The 24827-nt window shown below is 38.6% G+C and overlaps 1 protein-coding gene across 1 annotated transcript in view; it reads right to left on the reverse strand.

Annotated features, from left to right (window-relative positions):
* Positions 1 to 1125: 1125 nt before the first annotated feature.
* LOC127436658 (cyclin-dependent kinase 17-like) overlaps positions 1126 to 24827 on the reverse strand; it is a 31974-nt gene continuing 8272 nt past the window's right edge. The window contains exons 2-16 of the mRNA XM_051690938.1: positions 22837 to 23001; positions 15040 to 15173; positions 10172 to 10297; positions 8687 to 8743; positions 6904 to 7018; positions 6668 to 6762; positions 6512 to 6574; positions 6199 to 6322; positions 5878 to 5998; positions 5650 to 5747; positions 4437 to 4542; positions 4035 to 4077; positions 3787 to 3877; positions 3598 to 3675; positions 1126 to 2224 (exon numbers count right to left, since the gene is read on the reverse strand). Of these exons, the coding sequence (XP_051546898.1) occupies positions 2187 to 2224; positions 3598 to 3675; positions 3787 to 3877; positions 4035 to 4077; positions 4437 to 4542; positions 5650 to 5747; positions 5878 to 5998; positions 6199 to 6322; positions 6512 to 6574; positions 6668 to 6762; positions 6904 to 7018; positions 8687 to 8743; positions 10172 to 10297; positions 15040 to 15173; positions 22837 to 23001 (1454 nt within the window). The 3' untranslated portion in view covers positions 1126 to 2186. The remainder of the gene's footprint in view (positions 2225 to 3597; positions 3676 to 3786; positions 3878 to 4034; positions 4078 to 4436; positions 4543 to 5649; positions 5748 to 5877; positions 5999 to 6198; positions 6323 to 6511; positions 6575 to 6667; positions 6763 to 6903; positions 7019 to 8686; positions 8744 to 10171; positions 10298 to 15039; positions 15174 to 22836; positions 23002 to 24827) is intronic.

Raw genomic sequence — 24827 nt, forward strand, 5'->3', positions numbered from 1 at the left:
TTTAAAATAAAAGAAGCATTGAATGCGATTCAAGGACTTCCATCTGAAAATAATAAACACCTCCATATTTCTAAAAGAAAAAATTTAAAACACAAACACGCACACAACACAGAAATATAACAAAGGACAGAGCATTTTCTGTATGAAACAGACCATGTTTACTTCACTGATTTAGAGAAATAAATATCTCCAGTACAAAGAGTTAAACGGTCAATTCAGCCGACAGCTGGGACTGAGAGCGTCTAGGAGGCGGAGCTTAAAGGACAACAAGTTCCATGCGTCACGCGCACACGCACGCACAGAAACAACTCCAATATTAACATCGGTCAGTAGAAAATAAACTAAAACTTGCTTGATATCTTCTGCGTTCTTCATGTATATAAATGCTGGGGGGAAAGAAACATTGGTCCAATGCAGCTGTCAAAATGTTCAAAAACTTTTTTGTTACTTTTCTTTTCATACACTCAATATCTTTTTTTCCTCTTCTGAATAAAATCGAGCACAAATGTGGGACAGTCGGACTCCAACATGCCACATTAAGATACCATTATTCACAGAAGGGACAATATGTAACATTGCAAAAAAATCTCTTAATACTGTTAATGAAACTAGCTCTTCTTCACAGCCATCCCTAGCATGGAGCAATGTGGCTCTGTACAGTTACTGGTTTCCATATTCACACTCTCTCTCTCTTTCTCTCTCTCTTACAAGAATTATAAACACATTCACACTCTGAAGCTACAGAGGAGTTCAATTAATAGGAAAAGGTAATTTGTGATGATGCATTAGGAAAGCAAACTGTCAAAAGATAAAGAAATTAAAAAAAAAGCTGGCATACAAGCACTTCAGATCAGGCAGGAAGTTCAATCAGGACTTAAAGACTGAAAGGAAAAAGAGGGAAGCTAAAGGTATAGTTTATCCAAAACTCACCCTCATATCGTTCAAAACCTATATGAATTTCTTTATTCTGTGGAACACAAAATTAGATGTTAGGCAAAATGTTCGCCTCGGTCAGCATTCGCTTCCATTACATCTTTTTTCCCATATAGTGAAAGTGACTGAGGCTAACATTTTGTGTAACATCTCTAATCTTTCTTTGAAATTCCATGAAAGAATGTTTTAGGGGTTTGGGAACAACATGAAGGTTAGTAAATCATGACATAATGTTTTTGATTTTTAGGTCAACTATCCCTTTAAGAAAAGATGGTCCGGTTCTCAGTCAGACTGGTGAGGTCACATGGTTCCCGCTGCTCCAGTGTTTGTTTTCTACCGTCCCTTCCGTCACATCAACCGGATGTGCTGTAGCAAGACCATAAACTCAAAACAGTCACAGATTCATCCGACTAACAATCTTCTTGATGAAGTTGGAGATTTCCGAATCCAACCTGTTTGAGGTGGTCACCTGAGCTCAGCAGGCCCAAAGCTGTCGGTGTGGCATTGTCCTTACAGATAAAGCACATTCCCACATCAGAGCAAGGCAATGAAGGAAGTGTTGGTTTCTTTTGAAATGGTACATTAAAATTTGAGGTTTGGAATGAATATCTTGGAAGGGAGCATTTTTGAATGTTTCTGTCGCTCTTTCTTTTTCTTAGAGCGAAATCGCTATGCCAGAAAAACAAAATTAAATTTAACACACACGTATAGGCATTCCATCTCTGTAAAATCAAAACAACAACTAACAACAGTTGTGATATGAACATTTCAACGGAATTATAATCACTTATTTAAAAAAAATAATAATAATTATCGACATGGGACTGATGTGTCCATGGCAACCACTTAGGGTCGCCCAAGAGTGAGGAAGTTATGAAGACAGTAGTCAATTAGCAGCAAAACAACCCCCCAGTCAATAAATATTTACACGTTCACACGCGCTCGCACACCCTAATCATCACACTTGGGAAGGGGCAGGGCGTCCAGACAAAGGGCATTTGGCCGTTCTGGCTCAAGGCTGCATGCTGGAGGCGGGTCATTGGGGTGAGACAGACAGTAGGTTCCACCAATCCCTTTATCACGCATGCACACAAAAACACCGTCTCTCGGAGAGTGAGAGGGGGGCTAGTCAGTTAGCCTCTACAACACATTCACGGATTAAGAGCCATCAACCTGATCCGTTAAGTATGTGTGCTTGTGTGTTTGTGTGAGGGGGTGTGTTCGCGAAGGGCAAGTGTGCGAGGGAACGCATCTTAAAACAGCATGCTCTGCCTTCTGTTCTTGCCGTTTCCTGTGAGGAGAGAAAGAAAAGGAGAGGTGAGAAAGATGTACAGAGTTACAAACCAATGCCAAAAACAAAAAACGACAGTAAAAAAAAAAAAACAAAAAAAAAAAAAACGGGGGCCTGGGTAGCTCAGCAAGTATTGACGCTGACTATCACCCCTGGAGTCGCGAGTTCGAATCCAGGGCGTGCTGAGTGACTCCAGCCAGGTCTCCTAAGCAACCAAATTGGCCCGGTTGCTAGGGAAGGTAGAGTCACATGGGGTAACCTCCTCGTGGTCACTATAGTGTGGTTCGCTCTCGGTGGGGCACGTGGTGAGTTGTGCGTGGTTGCCGCGGAGAATAGCGCGAAGCCTCCACACGTGCTAGGTCTCCGCGGTAATGCGCTCAACAAGCCACATGATAAGATGTGCGGATTGACGGTCTCAGACGCGGAGGCAACTGAGATTCGTCCTCCGTCATACGGATTGAGTCACTACGTCACCACGAGGACTTAGAGCGCATTGGGAATTGGGCATGCCAAATTGGGGAGAAAAAGGGGAGAAAAAAAATAAAAAATTACATTTACACAGACATGAGAAATGTGCTCTATATACACACCTCCATTTAAGTGTCACCCATTTCTGGACTATTAGACAATGTACATAGTTGCAGTTAAAACTGCTTTACATATGTAGATTATAATGTCTATAAAATGATTACACAATAGAGGACAAAAACCAATATATTGGCCGGATCAATAAATTGGATGATATTCAGCATTTTGAAATATACTTCTGTCAATCTATTGCACACTAGAGGTCAACTGATATATTGCTGAGGCCGATTAATCATCTGGTACTTGGCATTTTGATATGATCGGCATCAACCAAGAGGCATGTCTAGTGGTAAACCAATATCGGCTTTGCAATGGCAGATATAATACTGATATGTAAATTTAACATAATGACACCAAATGAGACACAAAAATGCTCAAATAAATTGAATACATAATATTTGCAAAAAAAAAACATCAACAAAAAACAAAAACAAAAAATGTGCACTATCCATTGACAAGATTGTCTTTGCATTTTGGACCTGACACAATGGGAAGATAACAATGTTAATCAATGGTCAATAGTGATTATCTGGCCAAATATTAGCTGATTAATCAGTCTATCACCAACCATGTTCCTTCAGACGATTAACAGAAGTGTTAGCTCCCTCTAGTGTCAGTTCCAAAATCTACTGATACAAATGGTATCATGCATAGATATTACATTTGGCATCGGCCACTGAAAAACCCATGAATGTCGAATGCATTCTTTGTGGAGAAAGTCTAAAAAAGCATTTAAATATGTACAAAGACCACTTACACAATTGTATATAAGCCCATATGCATACCTGTCTCTGGGTACGAGGAGTTCCGGTAACCAGGGTCCCTCTGAAGCTGTACTTCCTTCAGTGTAAATATGGATATGTCTGCAGAATCACAACACATTATAAGAACATGAGTACATATGTGTGTGTGGAGGTGATCATGCAGCTTTTCCATGTATCCATCAACTGGTAGTTGTGTATGGTGGCACTCACTTTCTGGCAGTGTGTGCACACGCATGCCCAGACTCTTGAAGTAGGAGTGTTTCATCGATTCATCTGCAGAGATTCTCTTCTTGGACTCATACTACAGGAAATAAAAGTTAAAAAAAGAAGGAAGGTGCTGTCAGATTGATAATGAGACTGATTAAGTTTGATGTTTAATGTTTTTTAATAAAATCAGTTAATTGTTTCTGTAAGTGTGCAGAATATTTCAATGCAATCCATATTGTGTGGATTCTTACCCTTAAAAAGGACAACAACAGCTCTATTCCTTCTGTATCCAACCTGTAGGGAGGGACAGAAAGAGAAAGAGATGTGACCATCGGCAGGTTGACAAATTAGACTGGCAAACGAAAGGAAGGAAACCAACTGCCTCTGAAATTCCACAGGATATCCTGCTTTCCTGGCACACACACACACACAGGATTATAACATACACCAGGACAAAAACAAACTTTCCCACGTCAGCAACGGCATGCACACATACACTTGAGGTCATGGTCATTTGCTCTGTGTGGCAAGACAAGCACATGAAGGTAACGGCAAATTCACTGAATACACAAACTAATAACAATTACGTTACATGACATGCTATGAAAAGGCAATGTCCTGCCTGTTCACAAACACACACACATTAAAGGTACCTGGGTGCGTGATTGATGAAGGGCTGAGGCTTATATTTGGGGAAGTTGTAGGATTTGAACTCTTCGATGGATGAGATATCAGGCCAGTTGTCCTCTGTAGGCGTACCTGTTTTATGAACAAACATAAAACACTTTCACACCCATCAACACCCCATCAACATTTTAGCACCTTTTGTGAAACAGATTTAAACCTTTCTAAACTGTTAACAGCTCTAAACACTCTTTAAAACAATGCAAGACATTGTAGGTGTTCACTAAAGAATAAAAAACAAGTGTTTATCTACTAAATTCCTGTACTTTCACAGTTTTATGCAAAGAGTACTGTTTATTTTCAGTTGTATTTTACCAAATTACTTGTGATGCACCAATATAGAAATGTTGACCAATAGCTGTTATTTATTCCTATGTTAATGCCAACAACTATTATAATGACCGATATTAGAAATCCACACTGTTTTTTTCTGATGGGTTTTTTTTGGTTACGTTTTCACACTTTGCTCCAAGAAGCGTGTAATTGAGGGTTTTATATGCTTCAGTGCTTCAGTTTATAACTGTAGATTAGCATAGAAAAGGCGTGTACCGTTTGTATTAGGGAAAAAGCCCTGATCTGCATTCAATATCTGACAACTGCAGCTAAATAAAAAAAAATAGTATTGGCTGACACCGATTTGATCATTGATTTACGTTTTTTTGGTTCCATTTATGTTTTTTGGTTCCCTACAAATTCAGATTGTTGATTACTGTTGGAAGGACTTAAAAAAATTACTTAAAATGTGTTTATTCCTTCAATTTATTTGTATATTTGACTATAGTAAAAGACCTTGTGGGAAAATGCAACATTAATTTAAAAACTTTCCATAGAAAGGATGAGCAGTGGAACACATCAGGTGAGAGTCACCCTGACAGGATTTCAGCTGAACTGCAGTAACCTACCATGTGATCTCAAAGTTTCCATGCAAAAGCCTGCTCTGTCTGTGTGTGTGTGTGTGTGTGTGTGTGTGTGTGTGTGTGGTTAACAAGCATGGCACAACTCAGATGACTGCTGTTTATTTTTGAAGAAGGTGAGAAGAACTTCTGAGTCTGTAGACTGTTGCAAGAAAGTTTGTGCGTTGAGTGTCGTAATGTCTGGAGTGAAAGTGTACTTCATCACGCAGGCTCTGAACTGAATCATTTAGTTTGAGGGCTGGTCATGAGTAAGATAGTCTCTGCTTACCCAGTAATCTGAAGATTAGATGCAGCTCGTCTTCAACGGTGGATCCGGGGAACAGCGGCCGACCTGCAGCCATTTCATAAAATATACATCCAACACCCCTGAAAGAGAGGAAGAGAGGGTAAGAAATAGAGAAATTATCTGCAGACATATCATAAGGGAGAGAGTTGAATCTAAATGAATCTAAATGATGAATCTTGAATGACCCCTACTGCAATGCACGTTACTCACCACATGTCAATCTGTGTGGAGTACTCTGAGGAACCCAGGAGTACATCAGGAGGTCTGTACCATAAGGTCACCACTTCGTTAGAGTACGTCTTAGTGGGGACAGACTTGGCTCGCGCCAGACCTAAAAACACATACCGTTGGAAGGAGAGCAGTATTATAAAAATATTTTAACCAACTACAGTGCATCAACAAAGTATCTAACAAATCAGTAAATATTTAAAGCACTTTGTAAGGAATAATGTACAGTGCGGATTGACCTGTCACAGTATTGCAATTATGACCCCGCTGACTGTACATTATTTTCTTGGACATCATGCGTACCAAAATCAGCCAGTTTGAGTTCTCCTCTCTCGTTGATGAGCAGGTTCTGTGGTTTCAGGTCCCTGTGCAAAACCTTCCGTCCGTGGCAGTACGCCAGCCCTCGCAAGATCTGGAACAGGAAAATCTACAACCACACATGAACTTCAGGTTACAAAACCAGAAATACAATGTTTCTTTTTGCATGGCAGTGCAACAAACCAAAGGTTTATGCTGTCTGAACTGTTGTTCTTATGTAGTTATGTGGTTTTGTGTCAAATAAATTGCTTAACCAACAACCAGCAACCAACATATTATACACAGATATTGTACTTACCTTAACATTGTGCATACTCATGATGTTCCCACAGTCATCCATGTACTGCTTCAGATCTTTATCCTGCGGGAAGACATAGAAAAATGAATGAATAAATGCAAAGAAGAAATAAAAGCAACAGGGTGGCACAAACCAAGAAAGGGGAAGTTCTCTCACCAGGTACTCAAAAACGAGAGTTAGGGATTTGTCCGTGTGGACGATGTCATGAAGCGTGACGATGTTGGCGTGCTTTAAATCCTTCAGTAATGATACTAAAAGAGAGAGTGCGAGGAAGAGACCAAGAAAATCACTCATGTGTAAACTCACTGGTTGATCAGGGCAGTATCAACATTATTATGTTAGAATCCAGAGGGGCATGAAAAAGAGATGGAGATAAAAAGTTTACCCCTTACCCTCTCTAATAGCCGTGCATGGCGCTCCCTCCTCGTGCTCCAATCTGATTTCTTTCAGAGCTACGAGGTTGTCAGTCAGTTTGCTCCGCCCCTTGAAGACGGTGGCATACGTCCCCTACAATACAATTATGAGAACAGTTACTGTAGATTTTAAAGGAACAGTTCACCCAAAAATGAAAATTCTCTCATCATTTACTTTCTTCTGCAGAACACAAGTGAAGATTTTTAGAATATCTCAGCTCTGTCGATCCATACAATGCAACGGAATAGTGGCCAGAACTGTGAAGCACCAAAAAGCACAAACGCAGCATGAAAGTAATCCATAGGACTCCAGAGGTTTAATCCATGTCTTCAGAAGTGATATGATAGGTCTGGGTGAGAAACAGATCAATTTAATTCCTTTTTTACTATAAATCTCCGCATTTGACAATCCCGACCAGAAGGTGGCAAATGCGAATCACCAAAAAACAAAAGAAGAAGAATATAGAAGTAAAAGTGAAAGTGGATTTATAGTAAAAAAAATTGACTTAATTTTGTTCTGTTTCTCGCCCACACCTATCATATTGCTTCTGAAGACATGGATTAAACCACTGGAGTCTGGTCACCATTCACTTGCATTGTATGGATCTACAGAGCTGAAATAGTCTTCTAAAAATCTTTATTTGTGTTCGCAGAAGACAGACATTCATTCACATCTGGAATGGCATGAGGGTGAGTAAATGCTGAGAGAGTTTTTCTCTATTCATTTTTGGGTAAACTATACCTTTAATGAATGCAAAGTGTTTTTACGTCCATCTTTGACAGAAAGGGTTTAATTATTTCAGATTAAAGGAATATTTTGGGCTCAATACAAGTTAAGCTCTTTCGACAGCATTTGTGGCATAATGTTGATTACCACAAAAATTAATTTTGACCTGTCCCTCCTTTCTTTAAAAAAAGAAAAATCAATGAAGCATAATTATTCTGTTAAAACTCATGTATTATTTGAGCTGTCAAGTTGTTTCAATCGTCATTTTTAGGGTTTGTTGACCACATCGTCATGGCAACAAAGTTGTTAAATTGGTTATAACTTCACACGAAAAGGTTAAGTCATTTTATCACACTAAAATTATGTTTACATGCATGTTGTTTATATCTTGTGGATATACTTTTGAAAAAGTGAGTATTTTAACGTTCAAAAATTTTTACAAATTCCATTGAGGCACTTAGAAATTCCATTGTAAGTGCCTCAATGTAACCCAGATGTTTCTTTGTTTTTTTAAGAAAACAAGTGGCAAGCCAAACTTAATTTTTGTGGTAATCACTATTATGCCACAAATGCTGTTGATTGAGCTTAACTTGTTTTGAACCCAGAATATTCCTTTAAGCGCAACAAGATGCATGGTGAGATTTGGGCTACTTGCATATTACTTACTGCACTATGTGCAGTATATATTGCATTCTTACAAACAGTTAGTAAACATTTCAAACTTTACACTTTTGTCAGATGACTTTATTGCATTTTTAATTCGTCACCTATGTTTTGACAGTCTGATTATGTCAAGAAAGACATCTTAAAACTAGCTGTTTATATAATTTCCAGTTCAATTGACAAAAATGGAAATGGAAGGTCGATTTAATTGCATTACACAGTGGGAAACATTATCTCATGCAGTGTGCTCTGTACTGCACTTTGCACATTTTGACAAATTTGATGATGAAAAAAACTTGCATACTACTATTGCAAACAAAATAGTACATAGTATGTCATCTGAACGAAACTTCAGATCTTTTACAGACTCACCTCTCCCAACTTGTCCAGTTTGATGTAGGTCTCCAGTTTCCCAAACCCGATTTCTGACTGTAAACAGAGAGAGAGAGAGAGAGAGAGAGAGAGAGAGAGTCTCATTAATGCAATCTGGTTAATGCTGAACAGGCCTGCATGTGTTCAACAGACCTTATCAGTTAGAAACACGTGTTTAGAGTGTTGCTCACTGTCTATGATATTTGTAGCCAAAATAATTTTTCAGACAAAGCCATTAATCACAATCACACAAATTATACACACACATATGTGCACCAGGGGGCACTAAAATCTTAATTTAAGTAGAAACACGTTCTCTCTCTCTCTCTCTCTCTCTCTCTTATAAACACACACAAGGGCTGGAGGGGGGACGACATAGACAGATGACAGCTAAGAACAATGTATTCCAAGAAGACCCAGACACTAAAGCAGGGGTCTTTTCACATGCAAAACCCCCGTGTACGCAACCTTCAGACAAAGAACATGGTATGTGTCTTTGTGCTCCACTGAGAGTACGACACAATGTACGTAGTGACACTGGGTTTCTCATTCATGGTCAGGGTAACTGCATAAGTCCATGGTGTGTTTGAGAAGAAAAGCTTGCTTTGCAATGCGCACTCATTACCAGTAGCAGATCAAAATATATACTTGAACCAACATAACAATCATTTACTCTGTCGAACTTGAAGGAATAGTTCACACCCAAAAGAAAATTCATCATTTACTTACCCTCACAACTTTTATGGTGCTTTTTTGAGCACGACAGCCCTTAGTCACTGTATACTTTAATTGTACAAAAAAAGCACAGCATAAACATTCTGCCTAAATAAATTGTCATACATGTTTTTTAAAAAAAGCATAAGGGTGAGTAAATGACAGCAAACATTTCATTTTTAGGTAAACTATTTCTTTAAATGGATCTATACCACACTGTGTTTTAAATAGCACTTGTTCTATTTACATTTAGCTTTCTTAACATTAAAAACCACCCAGTCCTGTAATAGTTTTAACCCTGGCAGAGGGAATAGTTTACATGAACCTTATTCAACCTCCAGCTAGGATTTATTAACCTTGAACAAAATGATCTCACGGCCATTCATGTCAAATTAGAATCTTGTTATGGTGGACAGAGCAACGTGAATTACATGCTGTGTTGCTATGCAGTGTGGTTGCTAGGTAGATGTCCCATTATGCTCTTCTCCTGATATGCACAAACAAAGAAACGCACAGCATATTCCAAAACATGAGATATAGCGATGACTTAATTATAACGAGCAGATGTGTCATGTTTATGTAATAGAGAATGTAATTTAGAGGAAAGAACTGCACAAAAACATGTTTTTGTAGGCCGCCATTGGAGGTACATTGCATTTTAAACCCCAATGTAGTTCCATCTTAATAAAGACATCCTTAAAGATGACCTGAGAGTTTATACAAGTAAACAAACACTCACTCCTCTCTCTAAACTCTCACACATACACTCACCAGCGAGGCTCTGCGTGATCGTCGGCTGAGGGGTTGGTCAAACGGTGGGCTGCTCAACTGAAGCTTTTCCAGGTAACCATCAGGAATCCTAATATCAGCAGGCAAAGACAGGCGTTTATTCAGGTCCTGAGAAATCAGACACATACACACAAACAAGTCAGTCACAAGAGACAAAATAAGTGCAATTTTATCAAAGCAGAAATCTAATTAATAATTGATGCTTGGTGACTAATTTCATTTAGCATGTGTGTCTAATTTAAAAGAAGTGTGTGTGTTAAATAAGAGAGCGTAACTGCATAAACACTTTCTCAACCCAAAGCTTCCATAAATAGCCCTCCATCACGCTCTGAATGTCTTCCATTTACATCTCTTCTCTCTCTCTCTCTCTCTCTCTCTCTCTTTCTTTCTACTCCACACACACACAAAATAAACCATGAACTTCTCTTTTTGGGCAGCACATCGGTCCAGTACTTGTGTATCTGTACCATGTGTATGCGTGTAAAAATCTGTGTAGAAAACAAATTGAAAGCAGTGAATGCATAAAAACTGTATCAAATAGCACAAAAATATATCTTACAAACATCCGACTGCCCAAAAGGTATGCCTGGAGTATAATGGCTTGTCAAGAGAGAAAACACCAATATTTTGATATTTATATGGAATCTGTGAACTAGTGCAGAACAATATATACAATATTTATGATATTCCTGTATTTATTCATTTAGTTAGCGATATAACATTAAACAAAATTGTCAATATCACAATTATTTTAATGCACTTTATATTTGGCCTATTATTTTCCAAATGTAATATTTCTTCCAAAATCAGACAGATGGACAGATAGATAGATACACAGAATGACAGAACAATAGATAGATACATAGAACGTTAGAGCAATACATACAGGTGCATCTCAATAAATTAGAATGTCGTGGAAAAGTTCATTTATTTCAGTAATTCAACTCAAATTGTGAAACTCGTGTATTAAATAAATCCAATGCACACAGACTGAAGTAGTTTAAGTCTTTGGTTCTTTTAATTGTGATGATTTTGGCTCACATTTAACAAAAACCCACCAATTCACTATCTCAAAAAATTAGAATACATCATAAGACCAATAAAAAAAACATTTTTAGTGAATTGTTGGCCTTCTGGAAAGTATGTTCATTTACTGTAAATGTACTCAATACTTGGTAGGGGCTCCTTTTGCTTTAATTACTGCCTCAATTCGGCGTGGCATGGAGGTGATCAGTTTGTGGCACTGCTGAGGTGGTATGGAAGCCCAGGTTTCTTTGACAGTGGCCTTCAGCTCATCTGCATTTTTTGGTCTCTTGTTTCTCATTTTCCTCTTGACAATACCCCATAGATTCTCTATGGGGTTCAGGTCTGGTGAGTTTGCTGGCCAGTCAAGCACACCAACACCATGGTCATTTAACCAACTTTTGGTGCTTTTGGCAGTGTGGGCAGGTGCCAAATCCTGCTGGAAAATGAAATCAGCATCTTTAAAAAGCTGGTCAGCAGAAGGAAGCATGAAGTGCTCCAAAATTTCTTGGTAAACGGGTGCAGTGACTTTGGTTTTCAAAAAACACAATGGACCAACACCAGCAGATGTCATTGCACCCCAAATCATCACAGACTGTGGAAACTTAACACTGGACTTCAAGCAACTTGGGCTATGAGCTTCTCCACCCTTCCTCCAGACTCTAGGACCTTGGTTTCCAAATGAAATACAAAACTTGCTCTCATCTGAAAAGAGGACTTTGGACCACTGGGCAACAGTCCAGTTCTTCTTCTCCTTAGCCCAGGTAAGACGCCTCTGACGTTGTCTGTGGTTCAGGAGTGGCTTAACAAGAGGAATACGACAACTGTAGCCAAATTCCTTGACACGTCTGTGTGTGGTGGCTCTTGATGCCTTGACCCCAGCCTCAGTCCATTCCTTGTGAAGTTCACCCAAATTCTTGAATCGATTTTGCTTGCCAATCCTCATAAGGCTGCGGTTCTCTCGGTTGGTTGTGCATCTTTTTCTTCCACACTTTTTCCTTCCACTCAACTTTCTGTTAACATGCTTGGATACAGCACTCTGTGAACAGCCAGCTTCTTTGGCAATGAATGTTTGTGGCTTACTCTCCTTGTGAAGGGTGTCATTGATTGTCTTCTGGACAACTGTCAGATCAGCAGTCTTCCCCATGATTGTGTAGCCTAGTGAACCAAACTGAGAGACCATTTTGAAGGCTCAGGAAACCTTTGCAGGTGTTTTGAGTTGATTAGCTGATTGGCATGTCACCATATTCTAATTTTTTAAGATAGTGAATTGGTGGGTTTTTGTTAAATGTGAGCCAAAATCATCACAATTAAAAGAACCAAAGACTTAAACTACTTCAGTCTGTGTGCACTGAATTTATTTAATACACGAGTTTCACAATTTGAGTTGAATTACTGAAATAAATGAACTTTTCCACGACATTCTAATTTATTGAGATGCACCTGTAGAACGACAGTACGATAGAGCGATACATAGAACGATAGAACTATACATAGAAAGATACAAAGAATGACAGAGCAATACATAGAACGAAAGATGAACAGATGAATACACTACAGTTGAAGTCAGAAGTTTACATAGACCATAGCCAAATACATTTAAACTCAGTTTTAGAAAACATTGCCTGTCTTAGGTCAGTTAGGATCACTACTTTATTTTAAGAATGTGAAATGTCAGGATAATAGCAGAGAGAATGATTTATTTCAGCTTTTATTTCTTTCATCACATTCCCAGTGGGTCAGAAGTTTACATACACTTTGGTAGTATATGGTAGCATTTCCTTTAAATTGTTTAACTTGGGTCAAACATTTTGGGTAGCGTTCCACAAGCTTCTCACAATAAGCAGCTGGAATTTTGGCCCATTCCTCCAGACAGAACTGGTGTAACTGAGTCAGGTTTGTAAGCCTCCTTGCTTGTACAGGATTTTTCAGTTCAGCCCACACATTTTCTATCGGATTGAGGTCAGGGCTTTGTGATGGACACTCCAATACCTTGACTTTGTTGTCCTTAAGCCATTTTGCCACTACTTTGGAGGTATGCTTGGGGTCATTGTCCATTTGGAAGACCCATTTGCGACCAAGCTTTAACTTCCTGTCTGATGTCTTGAGATGTTGCTTAAATATATCCACATAATTTTCCTTCCTCATGATGCAATTTATTTTGTGAAATGCACCAGTCCCTCCTGCAGCAAAGCACCCCCACAACATGATGTTGCCACCCCCATGCTTCACGGTTGGGATGGTGTTCTTCAGCTTGCAAGCCTCATGCTTTTTTCTTCAAACATAACGATGGTCATTATGGCCAAACAGTTAAATCAGACCAGAGGACATTTCTACAAAACGTAAGATCTTTGTGCCCATGTGTACTTGCAAACTGTAGTCTGGTTTTTTATGGCAGTTTTGGAGCAGTGGCTTCTTCCTTCTTGAGCAGCCTTTCAGGTTATGTTGATATAGGACTCCTTTTACTGTGGATACAGATACTTGTCTACCTGTTTCCTCCAGCATCTTCACAAGATTCTTTGCTGTTGTTCTGGGATTGATTTGAACTTTTTGCACCAAACTACGTTCATCTCTAGGAGACAGAATGCATCTCCTTCCTGAGCGGTATGATGGCTGCGTAGTCCCATGGTGTTTATACTTGCGTACTATTGTTTGTACAAATGAAAGTGGTACCTTCATGCATTTGGAAATTGCTCCCAAGGATGAACCAAACTTGCGGAGGTCAACAATTTTTTTTGGCTGATTTCTTTTGATTTCTTCATGATGTCAAGCAAAGAGGCACTGAGTTTGAAGGTAGGCCTTAAAATACATCCACAAGTACACCTCCAATTGACTCCAATTAGCCTATCAGAAGCTAACTGGCTAATTGTCTAAAGGCTTGACATCATCTTCTGGAATTTTCCAAGCTGCTTAAAAGGCACAGTTAACTTGAACTTAAAAGTGAAACAATCTGTCTGTAAACAATTGCTGGAAAAATTACTCTTGTCATGCACAAAGTAGATGTCCTAAACGACTTGCCAAAACTATAGTTTTCTAATATGAAATCTGTGGAGTGGTTCAGAAATTAGTTTTAATGACTTCAACCTAAGTGTATGTAAACTTCTGACTTCAACTGTATGTGCCTTGTCAGTGTAGCTGCAGTAACCTCATTCAAGAAGCAGGGGGCAAAAGAACATCAAAGACAGAGAGTGAGAAACAAAAAGGTCAAATAACTAGTTTAACAGACTGAGGTTTGCAATTAAAACCCCAGAATAAGAGGCTTTAAATGCTTTATGTAGCAAGACTGCAGAGTGTGACGTGAATGGCATTTGGTTGATGCTAGAAAATGTTGGCAGATTCCAACGTAGACAGGTTGCAGAAATGTCATCATCCTCAAATCCATGAACAAAACTACCCAAGGTAAAAGGAAAAACGATCCAGACCGCAGTAGATACATGTTATGTTATGTATTGTGTTGGGTCGCCATTTGATATCAACTTAAAATCTAGTCACGGAGCAAACCCTGATGCTTTATACCATCTGCATACCATTGCCCACAAACCTCCACATTTCTTAAGATGTCTAATTAAAGAATCAATGCAGAGGAAGAAAGAAGCTAGTAACAGGATGTAGGAGAAAAAAGCTACTGAAAAAAATAAAAAAATAAAGCGGAATCCCTCCGCCTACCCAAAGCTAAGAATAAAGCTTTTAGTAGTGACACATCACAGCCCAATATGAAGCTTTCAGGGTACCACACATCCACACACATGGTTTTTGCTGCCTTAAAATAACTGCGCATATGGCATGTTTGTGGTGGTGATTTATTTATGGACACACAGTTGTCTTACCTCCATGGATATGCGGCGGTGTGTTCTGGTGCGGAGACACACACCAGTGGGTGACTGAATTTCATCAGAGGACGTCCCTGAGGCCTGATCGCTCTCTCCATCAGAACCCATCTTCAGATTCTCATGAACAATGTCTGGGAGAGAGGATGGTAAGGTTAGGAAACTAATAATATACATATTTATCTTAAAAGACTGGTCCCATTCAACATTGTGATTATACATGCTTTTGATTGAGCTTAACTTTTATTGTACAATGAAAATTTCTTTAAATACAATAACAAAATAATAATTTTTACATGCAACTTTAAAGTCGGCATGAAATCAAAATCGACACTATTTATTTTATTAATGCATGTTACTGGTCTTATTATGAACCATTCATCCATGGCATATTGGCTATTTTATAGCTGTTGTTTTTTTTAACTTTTAATCTTTAATCAAAATAACATGACTTGCTCTTCTGGTGAAATGACTGACTCACCTCTGCTGACGTATACAGGTGGTACTCAGTTTTAACACCGCCCCTTCAAGAATATCAACAAACTTGCAGTCAAAGCAGCTAATAAAGAGATGAAAAGGTGTATTTTCGGCTGTTTTCCTAAAAAAAATTCGCAGATGTGTTCGAGATATTTCACGGCTGAATTGCTGAGGTGATCACTACTGAATACAACGCTTCGGATGCCTCTGGAGTTTATTCATACTTTTTAATGCAGGTATCTTGGGATGAACAGCACGATTAAGTGTTTTTTTTCCCCCTTTATATTCAGTGTATTGTGATTCAAAACATTAAAATATTGTTATCTTTTACACACTCATTTTTCAACTGCTACAGCCTCATCGTAAGCAAAGACCGTGATATGCTTGTGTGTTTATGTTGTCAGTTTGATCATCAAATTGTTGAGATTGCTGCTCAATTTCACCGATAACCGGCTCTGGCTCGAGCAGCACAGGAAGGGGTGTGTGTTTGTGTCTACTGCAAACTCGCATTCACATCTGCCTCCACTCCGGTAAGCAACGCCCACTTTTCACAATTCAAACAATAACCGATGGATAAAATCAAGTCCCTGCCGAATTTAATGACATACCTCATCAATAATTACTGGTACTATTAAATTATGTTGTGGGCAATGTTAGCCCAAAAATCATTTATAAATACACTGGAAATAGTATACCATTCAGATACTTTCAGCATTGAATGATATGGGACAAACTAATGCTGATATCACATACTTTACAGGACATGTGCATGTGAATTGAGATTCAGCCTGTGTGTTTGTTCTGAAAAAGCAGCACGAGATTTCTAGATTCCAGCAAAAGACATAATTCACCATCGTTTCTTTAAACACACACACACCTGTGTACATACAGTGGTGTACAGCATAAGAGGCTGCACCTCTGTTAATAATTCTCCAGCAGTTCATCATATTCAACAGACACATTTATCATGAAAAACACTTGAACATGACATGGACACACACACTCAACTCACATTCATCTACGCCACAATATCCAGAGGAAGAGACATGGACAACTCAGAAAAAAGAAAACTGATGGGGCATATTAACTGTTCCATGTGCATTTTGTTTGTAAGCGATTGTGTGTGTGCTGAACGGTGTCCTCAACTTATCTTTATTACATAAAAGTATGATCCTGCTTATTGGATCTGGCCAATGGGCAAAATTATGATGTAATCGGCGTTTACAAATCGAACAAATGCAAATTGAAAAGCGGCGGCCAGGAATTAAGAGTCCTATCCACTCAACACGTGTTCATGTACATGTGTTTATGTACAGTCTTTTAGTACTCGGAAAAGAGGCAGACTAAAAGCAATGCTATATAAAATCTGTTCTAGAGGAAAACGGATGGATATTCCCGTACAGAAGAGAGCTGGAAACTAGTCAATAAGAGTCTAAAGGTGTGATTGTGACTCTGAAGTTTTATGGCAGGCTGTTTGCTGCAACACGGCCCCCACTTTCCTTTCCTCATAATACAGAGTCCACCAAGGGTGACATATCAGTCCGCTCTTTTATCTGGCTGAGGCAGTAAAGAGCACCTAACCTGAGGGCCTTCCATTAAAAAACACAGCTGTCCTCTCTCTCTCTCCTTTGATGTCATCAGACAAGAGGGAAAGAGGAGGATAGGGGCAAACTTCTGGGTAATATTTCACCCTAAATCAAAATCAAAATTTAAAATATATATTTTGCTTAAAGAAAATGAAGCTTATTTTTAGGACCATTACAGTACTTTCTACAAATTTATATACAATTATTTTTTTTTAAATGGACCAATGTATTAAAAATGGTATTACAAAACAGTAATAATAATTTAAAAAAATTATTGCATTAATTTTAAGTATTTTTTTTATATTAAAATTCTACTATTTCTAATGGGCCAAAGTATTAAAGTTGTTTTTAAAAAAATAATAAAAACAAAAACACTACTCATACCCTTATTTGCATTCTAACATTATTTTCATGTAATTTTAAGTATTTTTTCAATAATAAAACACTTTCTATTATCCCCAATTTGTATGCAGAGATACTTTCTTTTAACATGAACCAAAGTATAACAGTTAGTGTGTGTGACAGAGAGAGAGAGAGAGAATAATGTCATGAAATTCATGTCACAATGTAAAACAATGGTATTATTAAAAACAGAAATAATACCATTTTTTTGCATTGAGGCATTAATTTCATTTCTTTTTTTTTTCATATTAAAATGCAAACAAAGCAAAAAACATTTTTTTTTAAATGGACCAAAGCATTACATTATTTCTTGAAAAAAAAAAAAAAAAAATAATAATAATAATAATAATAATAATAATAATAATAATAATAATATATATATATATATATATATATATATATATATATATATATATATATATATACGCTATATTGCCAAAAGTATTCGCTCATCTGCCTTTAGACGCATATGAACTTAAGTGACATCCCATTCTTAATCCATAGGGTTTAATATGACGTCGGCCCACCCTTTGCACTATAACAGCTTCAACTCTTCTGGGAAGGCTTTCCACAAGGTTTAGGAGTGTGTTTATGGGAATTTTTGACCATTCTTCCAGAAGCGCATTTGTGAGGTCAGACACTGATGTTGGACGAGAAGGCCTGGCTCGCAGTCTTCGCTCTAATTCATCCCAAAGGTGCTCTATCGGGTTAAGGTCAGGACTCTGTGAAGGCCAGTCAAGTTCTTCCACACCAAACTCGCTCATCCATGTCTTTATGGACCTTGCTTTGTGCACTGGTGCGCAGTCATGTTGGAACAGGAAGGGGCCATCCCCAAACTGTTCCCACAAAGTTGGGAGCATGGAATTGTCCAAAATCTCTTGGTATGCTGAAGCATTCAGAGTTCCTTTCACTGGAACTAAGGGGCCAAGCCCAGCTCCTGAAAAACAACCCCACACCATAATCCCCCTCCACCAAACTTCACAGTTGGCACAATGCAGTCAGACAAGTACCGTTCTCCTGGCAACCGCCAAACCCAGACTCGTCCATCAGATTGCCAGATGGAGAAGCGTCACTCCAGAGAACGCGTCTCCACTGCTCTAGAGTCCAGTGGCGGCGTGCTTTACACCACTGCATCCGACGCTTTGCATTGCACTTGGTGATGTATGGCTTGGATGCAGCTGCTCGGCCATGGAAACCCATTCCATGAAGCTCTCTACGCACTGTTCTTGAGCTAATCTGAAGGCCACATGAACTTTGGAGGTCTGTAGCGATTGACTCTGCAGAAAGTTGGCGACCTCTGCGCACTATGCGCCTCAGCATCCGCTGACCCCGCTCTGTCATTTTACGTGGCCTACCACTTCGTGGCTGAGTTGCTGTCTTTCCCAATCGCTTCCACTTTGTTATAATACCACTGACAGTTGACTGTGGAATATTTAGTAGCGAGGAAATTTCACGACTGGACTTGTTGCACAGGTGGCATCCTATCACAGTACCACGCTGGAATTCACTGAGCTCCTGAGAGCGGCCCATTCTTTCACAAATGTTTGTAGAAGCAGTCTGCATGCCTAGGTGCTTCATTTTATACACCTGTGGCCATGGAAGTGATTGGAACACCTGAATTCAATTATTTGGATGGGTGAGCGAATACATTTGGCAATATAGTGTGTGTATATATATATATATATATATATATATATAAAATTTAAAACAATAATACATTTGTTTGCAGTGTAATATTATTTTCACGATTAATAAAGATTTATTTCTATATTAAAGCACTTTCTATGATTCCAAATTTAAACAGAGACAACTATACAGTAGGTGTAGTTTGATTTGTTTATGTAGCGATGTAGCGCTCTTTCAACATTGCTTTGTTTGTTTGAGCAGCCCGACAGAGTAACAGTGGCTCTACAAATGGTGCGAGTTTGGGGTGGGACTACCTGTTTGTCCGATTAAAGAGAGTGGAGTGTTCAGGAGACATTGCAAAAAATTGTTTTGTTCCTAAAACAGCCTTCATTTTCTTTAAGCAAATATCATTAGCAATTTTTGCCTTTTGATTTTGGAGTAACAGAGCTTGCACATTTCTTTGTAAGATTCACCCATAGAGTGCAGGAGTTTATGCGAGATGAGAAGGGAGATTCAGTTCCTTGAAACAGCTATTGAAATAGTAATCTCTGCCGCCTCATTTCTGCACCCTGTCACAATGATAAAGTCTTTGAAACAGTGAGAAGGGTTGAAAATGTGCGGAAGTGTGAAAGTGTGTGCGGTCATAGGTGTTGTGCCCTACTTATTTTTTTTTTTTTTTTTTTTAAATACTGCAAGGTAATGAGTCGCTCTGTCAGATCACCCTGTTTTTCCATTCTTTTATCTGTCTCTACTTTCTCTCACTCTTTCAACATAACAAGCACTGTGCTCTTTCATTCCCCATCACGCCCGAGACAACCTCAGTCTCTGTCTTCTAATTTTGACATCTGTCATCTTGTCTGCCTAACCCCTTCACTGTCTTCTACTCTCCTCCGCCTTCCAGTCTTTTACATATGTTGTGCTGAACTTCTAAAATGCGCAGTGTTCTACTTTTCAAAAAAAAAAATAAATAAAATAAAAAAAGTGTGGCACGGAAAAATCTTGCAGGAACAAAAGTGGGTCAGACTTTAATAAACTCCAGACTGTAAACTTGCAGAGCTGCCTGACATCACTGTAATCCGGAATGTATCCTGTTCAAGCAAGGGAATGCAAGACATTCATCGAACAGATTTACAGTAACAGTCAAAAGTTTGGACACATTCCTTCACTATCTGCTCCAACTCATCCATTTTTTTCTTTTTTCTTTTAATATTAGTTTTGTCAAGAAATTCATTCTTGGACACAAATTATATGTCTATAATTATATATCTACAAAAACTAATTTAAGCCTAAGTATTTAGATTAAAAAAAATGTAGATCATGAGAAGCATAAATTCAGTCAAGTATGTCTAAATGGTTTCAAAACCTGCCTGTCTTCTATGGCAGCATCCTAACTGAAATGGAGCCTCATAACAGCCCGATTTGGAACAATCTCCATAGGTAGCAACTCCTTGTGTCATTCAAATAGCGCTACTAACACGCACTACACAGGAGACTCGACTAGTAACTGATTTCAATTTAATACATAAATATGTATAGCACACACATTTTGGGTAAAATAGTCAGTTTTTTGTCACACTGAACTATTGTTAACCATACTACTTAGTTTTGAGTGGATTAAATTTATAATCTAAAATTTCTCTTGCTTCATTCGTCACCTTTTATTTTTCCGACAAGCTCATCACGGTGCATTCTGGGATCACCTACCCGGGGAAGGACGCATCCGATGGTACCTTAGAATTTAGCCAAAATGAGATATCTTAGAAGGCAGCATAATTAAGATAACTACCTTTTGGAACATCATTCATGTCAAGAGCACACCTATGATGTCTTAAAGTGCTGCCTTCGGAGGCAGCTCACTAGGTTTTGGAATAGTGTACATCGCAGCTTACAAATAGCAGATTCCATGCCAAATAAACACACACTTGCTCTGTGACACTGGCGTTAATGGATAAGAATGTGGGTATGGGAAACTGACGCGTCTGGACTCGTGTCTGTATTGCTGGTAAATAAGATCTTCACGCATGGAAACCACCAAGCATGAACGAACACACACACACACACACACACAAACACTCACACAAACACACAGAAAGCAACAGAATGAATCTGTGACACACTTCTTGCTCGGTTACCTCCCACTAGCCTTCTTCTGACTCACATCCTGCCAGTGTGTGTGTGTGTGAGAGAGAGAACACCCACACTCACTTACACGCACACCAGAGTTAGACATGGCTGCTCCCATGACAACATGGAGATAAGGTCGAGTGGCCCAGATTCATCACATACCAAGATTCTGTAGACTTCATTTTTTTTTTTACGTGACAGTTGTTAATTTAATGTGTTTTGTGTAGTTTGAATGTCTCTAGAAGGTAGGCTTGCTGACAGTCAGACAGAAACAACTAATGGGTGAACTGAAAGTGGGTGTGGTCTTGGAAAATTTAGGATTGGGATTGGTCACAGGTGTGTACGATCTGACTCATTCATAAGAGTCATGTATACCATTTTCCATCAATATCATGTTCCCCAAAAATTTGCCACCTTAAGGAACCCAACAGTTAGAAGCATATATGTAAATTATTAATACTTTCACTACACATTGCAAATTTTGTGTCGGTAGGGTTGGAAAGGATCTGACCCCCTAAAGCTTCAACGCCCAGAAAGAAATTCAAAACATTTCAGTAAACACAAAAGCTAAATTTCAAGTTAAAATACATATTTTCACTGGTCAAATTGTTGTTTTTATTGTGCTTTATTGATTGATTGATTGATTGATTGGTCAGCAGGCTGCTTAGGCATTTTTCGTTAGGATTGTCATCAGATGGAGCATAGACATAACACCATATTTTTTTTTTTTTTTACAAAAATTTACATATTGACAATTTATCACTAAAAAATTTTAGCTTCTGTTTAGTTGAAAATAAAATTTGCTAGGGGCAGGAAAAGACTATTTGGGTTGCATGAGATCAACCTCATCTGATTGCGTGCCAACACATTTTCTGCAGAAATAATTAAAAAAAATGTAAACGATGGAATATTGCAGTAGCCCATTTCATACTGTGTATGAAGCAGCGCGTGGGGAAGCACTTAGTTATATTTGTGTAATTGTTGCGCTAACACCAAGCGGTGTATATGCAGCATCATGCAAAACACAGAAGTTCTCAGGTACCGGTGTCATTATAAAAATACGCTACTCGTAATCAGCCATGATTACTTTATTCTGAAAATGTGAAAGTGTCCAACTACAAGCGATTATTGAGAAAATGTGAGTAATATTTGGCTTATTTATTTAAAGTCTCATGTGAGTGTACATTTTATATTTTTCCAAAATACTATTCTACATTTACCATGTATTAAGTTTCGCAATGGACCTTTTGCACATTTACGGGTTTGGAACGTGGAAGTAAACTATAGTGGGGTAAACTACTATAGCGGTGAATGGGTGACCAAAGAAAATATTCTTTTTGCATTCCCATTTGCTTCAACAGGGAAAGAAAAACTCTATATTATGTTTCCATGACTTTCCACAAGAGGAAAAAAAGAGTGGGTGGATTATGGCAATCAGAAGTGACTCCCTCAGTAGCTGTATATATCACCCTGGAAATCTTTTTTTTTTTTTTTTTTCACAGACAATTCTGACTTGGTGTGAAAAGGCCTTTAATGGTGATTTTAAACAGAACCTCTAAACATGTAGAGATTGGTCACTCACCGAGACGACTGCCATTTCGGGGCATTGCCATGAAGGACCCTAGGCTGCCCCCGATGACACTGTGTGGCCGACGCAGAGGTGGCTTCTTAAAGGAGCCTGTGTACTGGTGCAAGAACGAGTGCATGCTGTGGGAAGAGGGTGGCCGTCCATTCCTCACGATGGGCTCTGAAATAACAACAAGACCTCTGTCAATGCATATAAATCTGTGTAACTGCATTAATAGATTTATCTTTTCACAAACAACAGGCAATCAATACTTCGTGTAAATGATTACTTTATGACACGAGCCCAGGCTGAGGGCAAAGGAAACCTACAGTAATAAAGTGCAACAGGGAATATCAGATAACTTTCTAGAAACTGGTGATGTGTGTTGTGATACACCCATATATTTCACTCCCTGGCAAATTAAGTGATGCTGAGCAGGCATCACATTCTGTGCTTATAACTGTTAATCATAAGGCAAGACAATCCTTGCATAGGCGTGGCTATGGTAATGTTTCAACCCATAGGAAAAAATGGAGTAAATGTTAAGAGTTGTTTGAGCTAATCAGCACAAGGCACAATTTAATACCCAAGTGTTTGTCCATTAAAACACACAGCATATATTAAATTAATCAAGGTTTGAAGAGGTCACATGACCATCACACTATGTGTTTGTTCTCTCTAGTGATCGACCGATATGGTTTTTTTTTAATGGCCGATGCTGATATCCAGAGAGCAGGGTGGCCGACAGGCCAAAACAATGCCGATATATCACACAATTTAATATAGTAAATAACATAAACATATATTTAGCACTATATTTACTCAATTTCACACTAAACTTTAACTTTGTAAAAAAGAATCTAAAAATAATTGTACTTTAAATGGTAGCTAGCAGTTTCTTCTTATTTCTGTTTAGTCATCAGATTTTAGTAATTTATTTGCACATGAAGAAACTGTTAATATATTAGAAAGAAGGAAATAACAGTACACACAGTAGTCAAGCAACCATGGATGGCATGTCCAAGTTAGCAACTGCATTTTCTCAAAAAAATACCGAATCAAACCAATTGCACATACAGTGCATAGTGAATAAGACATTTACTTTTAGTACACGTGAAGCGGTTTTACTTTGAAGTTGCGCTCACGCGCCCATGCGGATCCAGCACGAGCTGCAATCTCCTGACAGATTAAATGGCCTGGATCACCTGCTTGGATTGTCATGGACTGAACGTCATGATTTATGATTCAGAGGAATTTTTGATCCTGATCCTGAAGTTTTTGATACTGGCTGATGGAATACACACTTTAGAGGAAGATATTACGGGAAGAAAACGCTGGAGGTTCGTGAATTACATCTGCATATCTGCAGATGGTATATAATAGAAGTTTTATTGATATTTGTCTTTTATCATTACAAAAGTTACAGGGAACAGTTGAGGAGAGACTGTTAGAATATGTGCTTCAGAGGAAGATTTATGAGCGTTCCACAGGATGCTGGATCTGCTGAAGTTGTGTGAGTTTGGTTTATTACGTCTGTTTAAACAAGATATGTGCATATTTGCAGACGGTATATGATATTAGTTTTATTGATATTTGCCTTTTTATCATTAGACAACAAAGTTAAAAGTTACAGGGAGTTGTTGAGAGAGAGGGAGAATGAAACAGGAGAGCACTTTAACATTATGAGCTCAAACGCGTCTGCCGTGGCTCTGATATGCGGACCGTTTGAATGAGATTGATGCATACTGGTATATTATTGTAGCAACATGATGGTATGTAACAAAAAAAAAGAACCGTGACTGGTCGTTTACATGTCTTAGTCGCTTCACATGCAAGCAGGCGATTCTCAGCACCCTCAAGAAACAAATCGGCCAAATGGGAATATTTATCGGCCAATGTAGATAATTAAAAAATTATGAATATCGGCCGATTTATTGGTCGAACAATAGCTCTCTCCATACCCCACCTGTCCTGTCAACTAACTTCTTCTTGAGCTTTGAGCTTGC

Source organism: Myxocyprinus asiaticus, chromosome 47, assembly GCF_019703515.2.
Source record: "Myxocyprinus asiaticus isolate MX2 ecotype Aquarium Trade chromosome 47, UBuf_Myxa_2, whole genome shotgun sequence".
NCBI lineage: Eukaryota > Metazoa > Chordata > Actinopteri > Cypriniformes > Catostomidae > Myxocyprinus > Myxocyprinus asiaticus.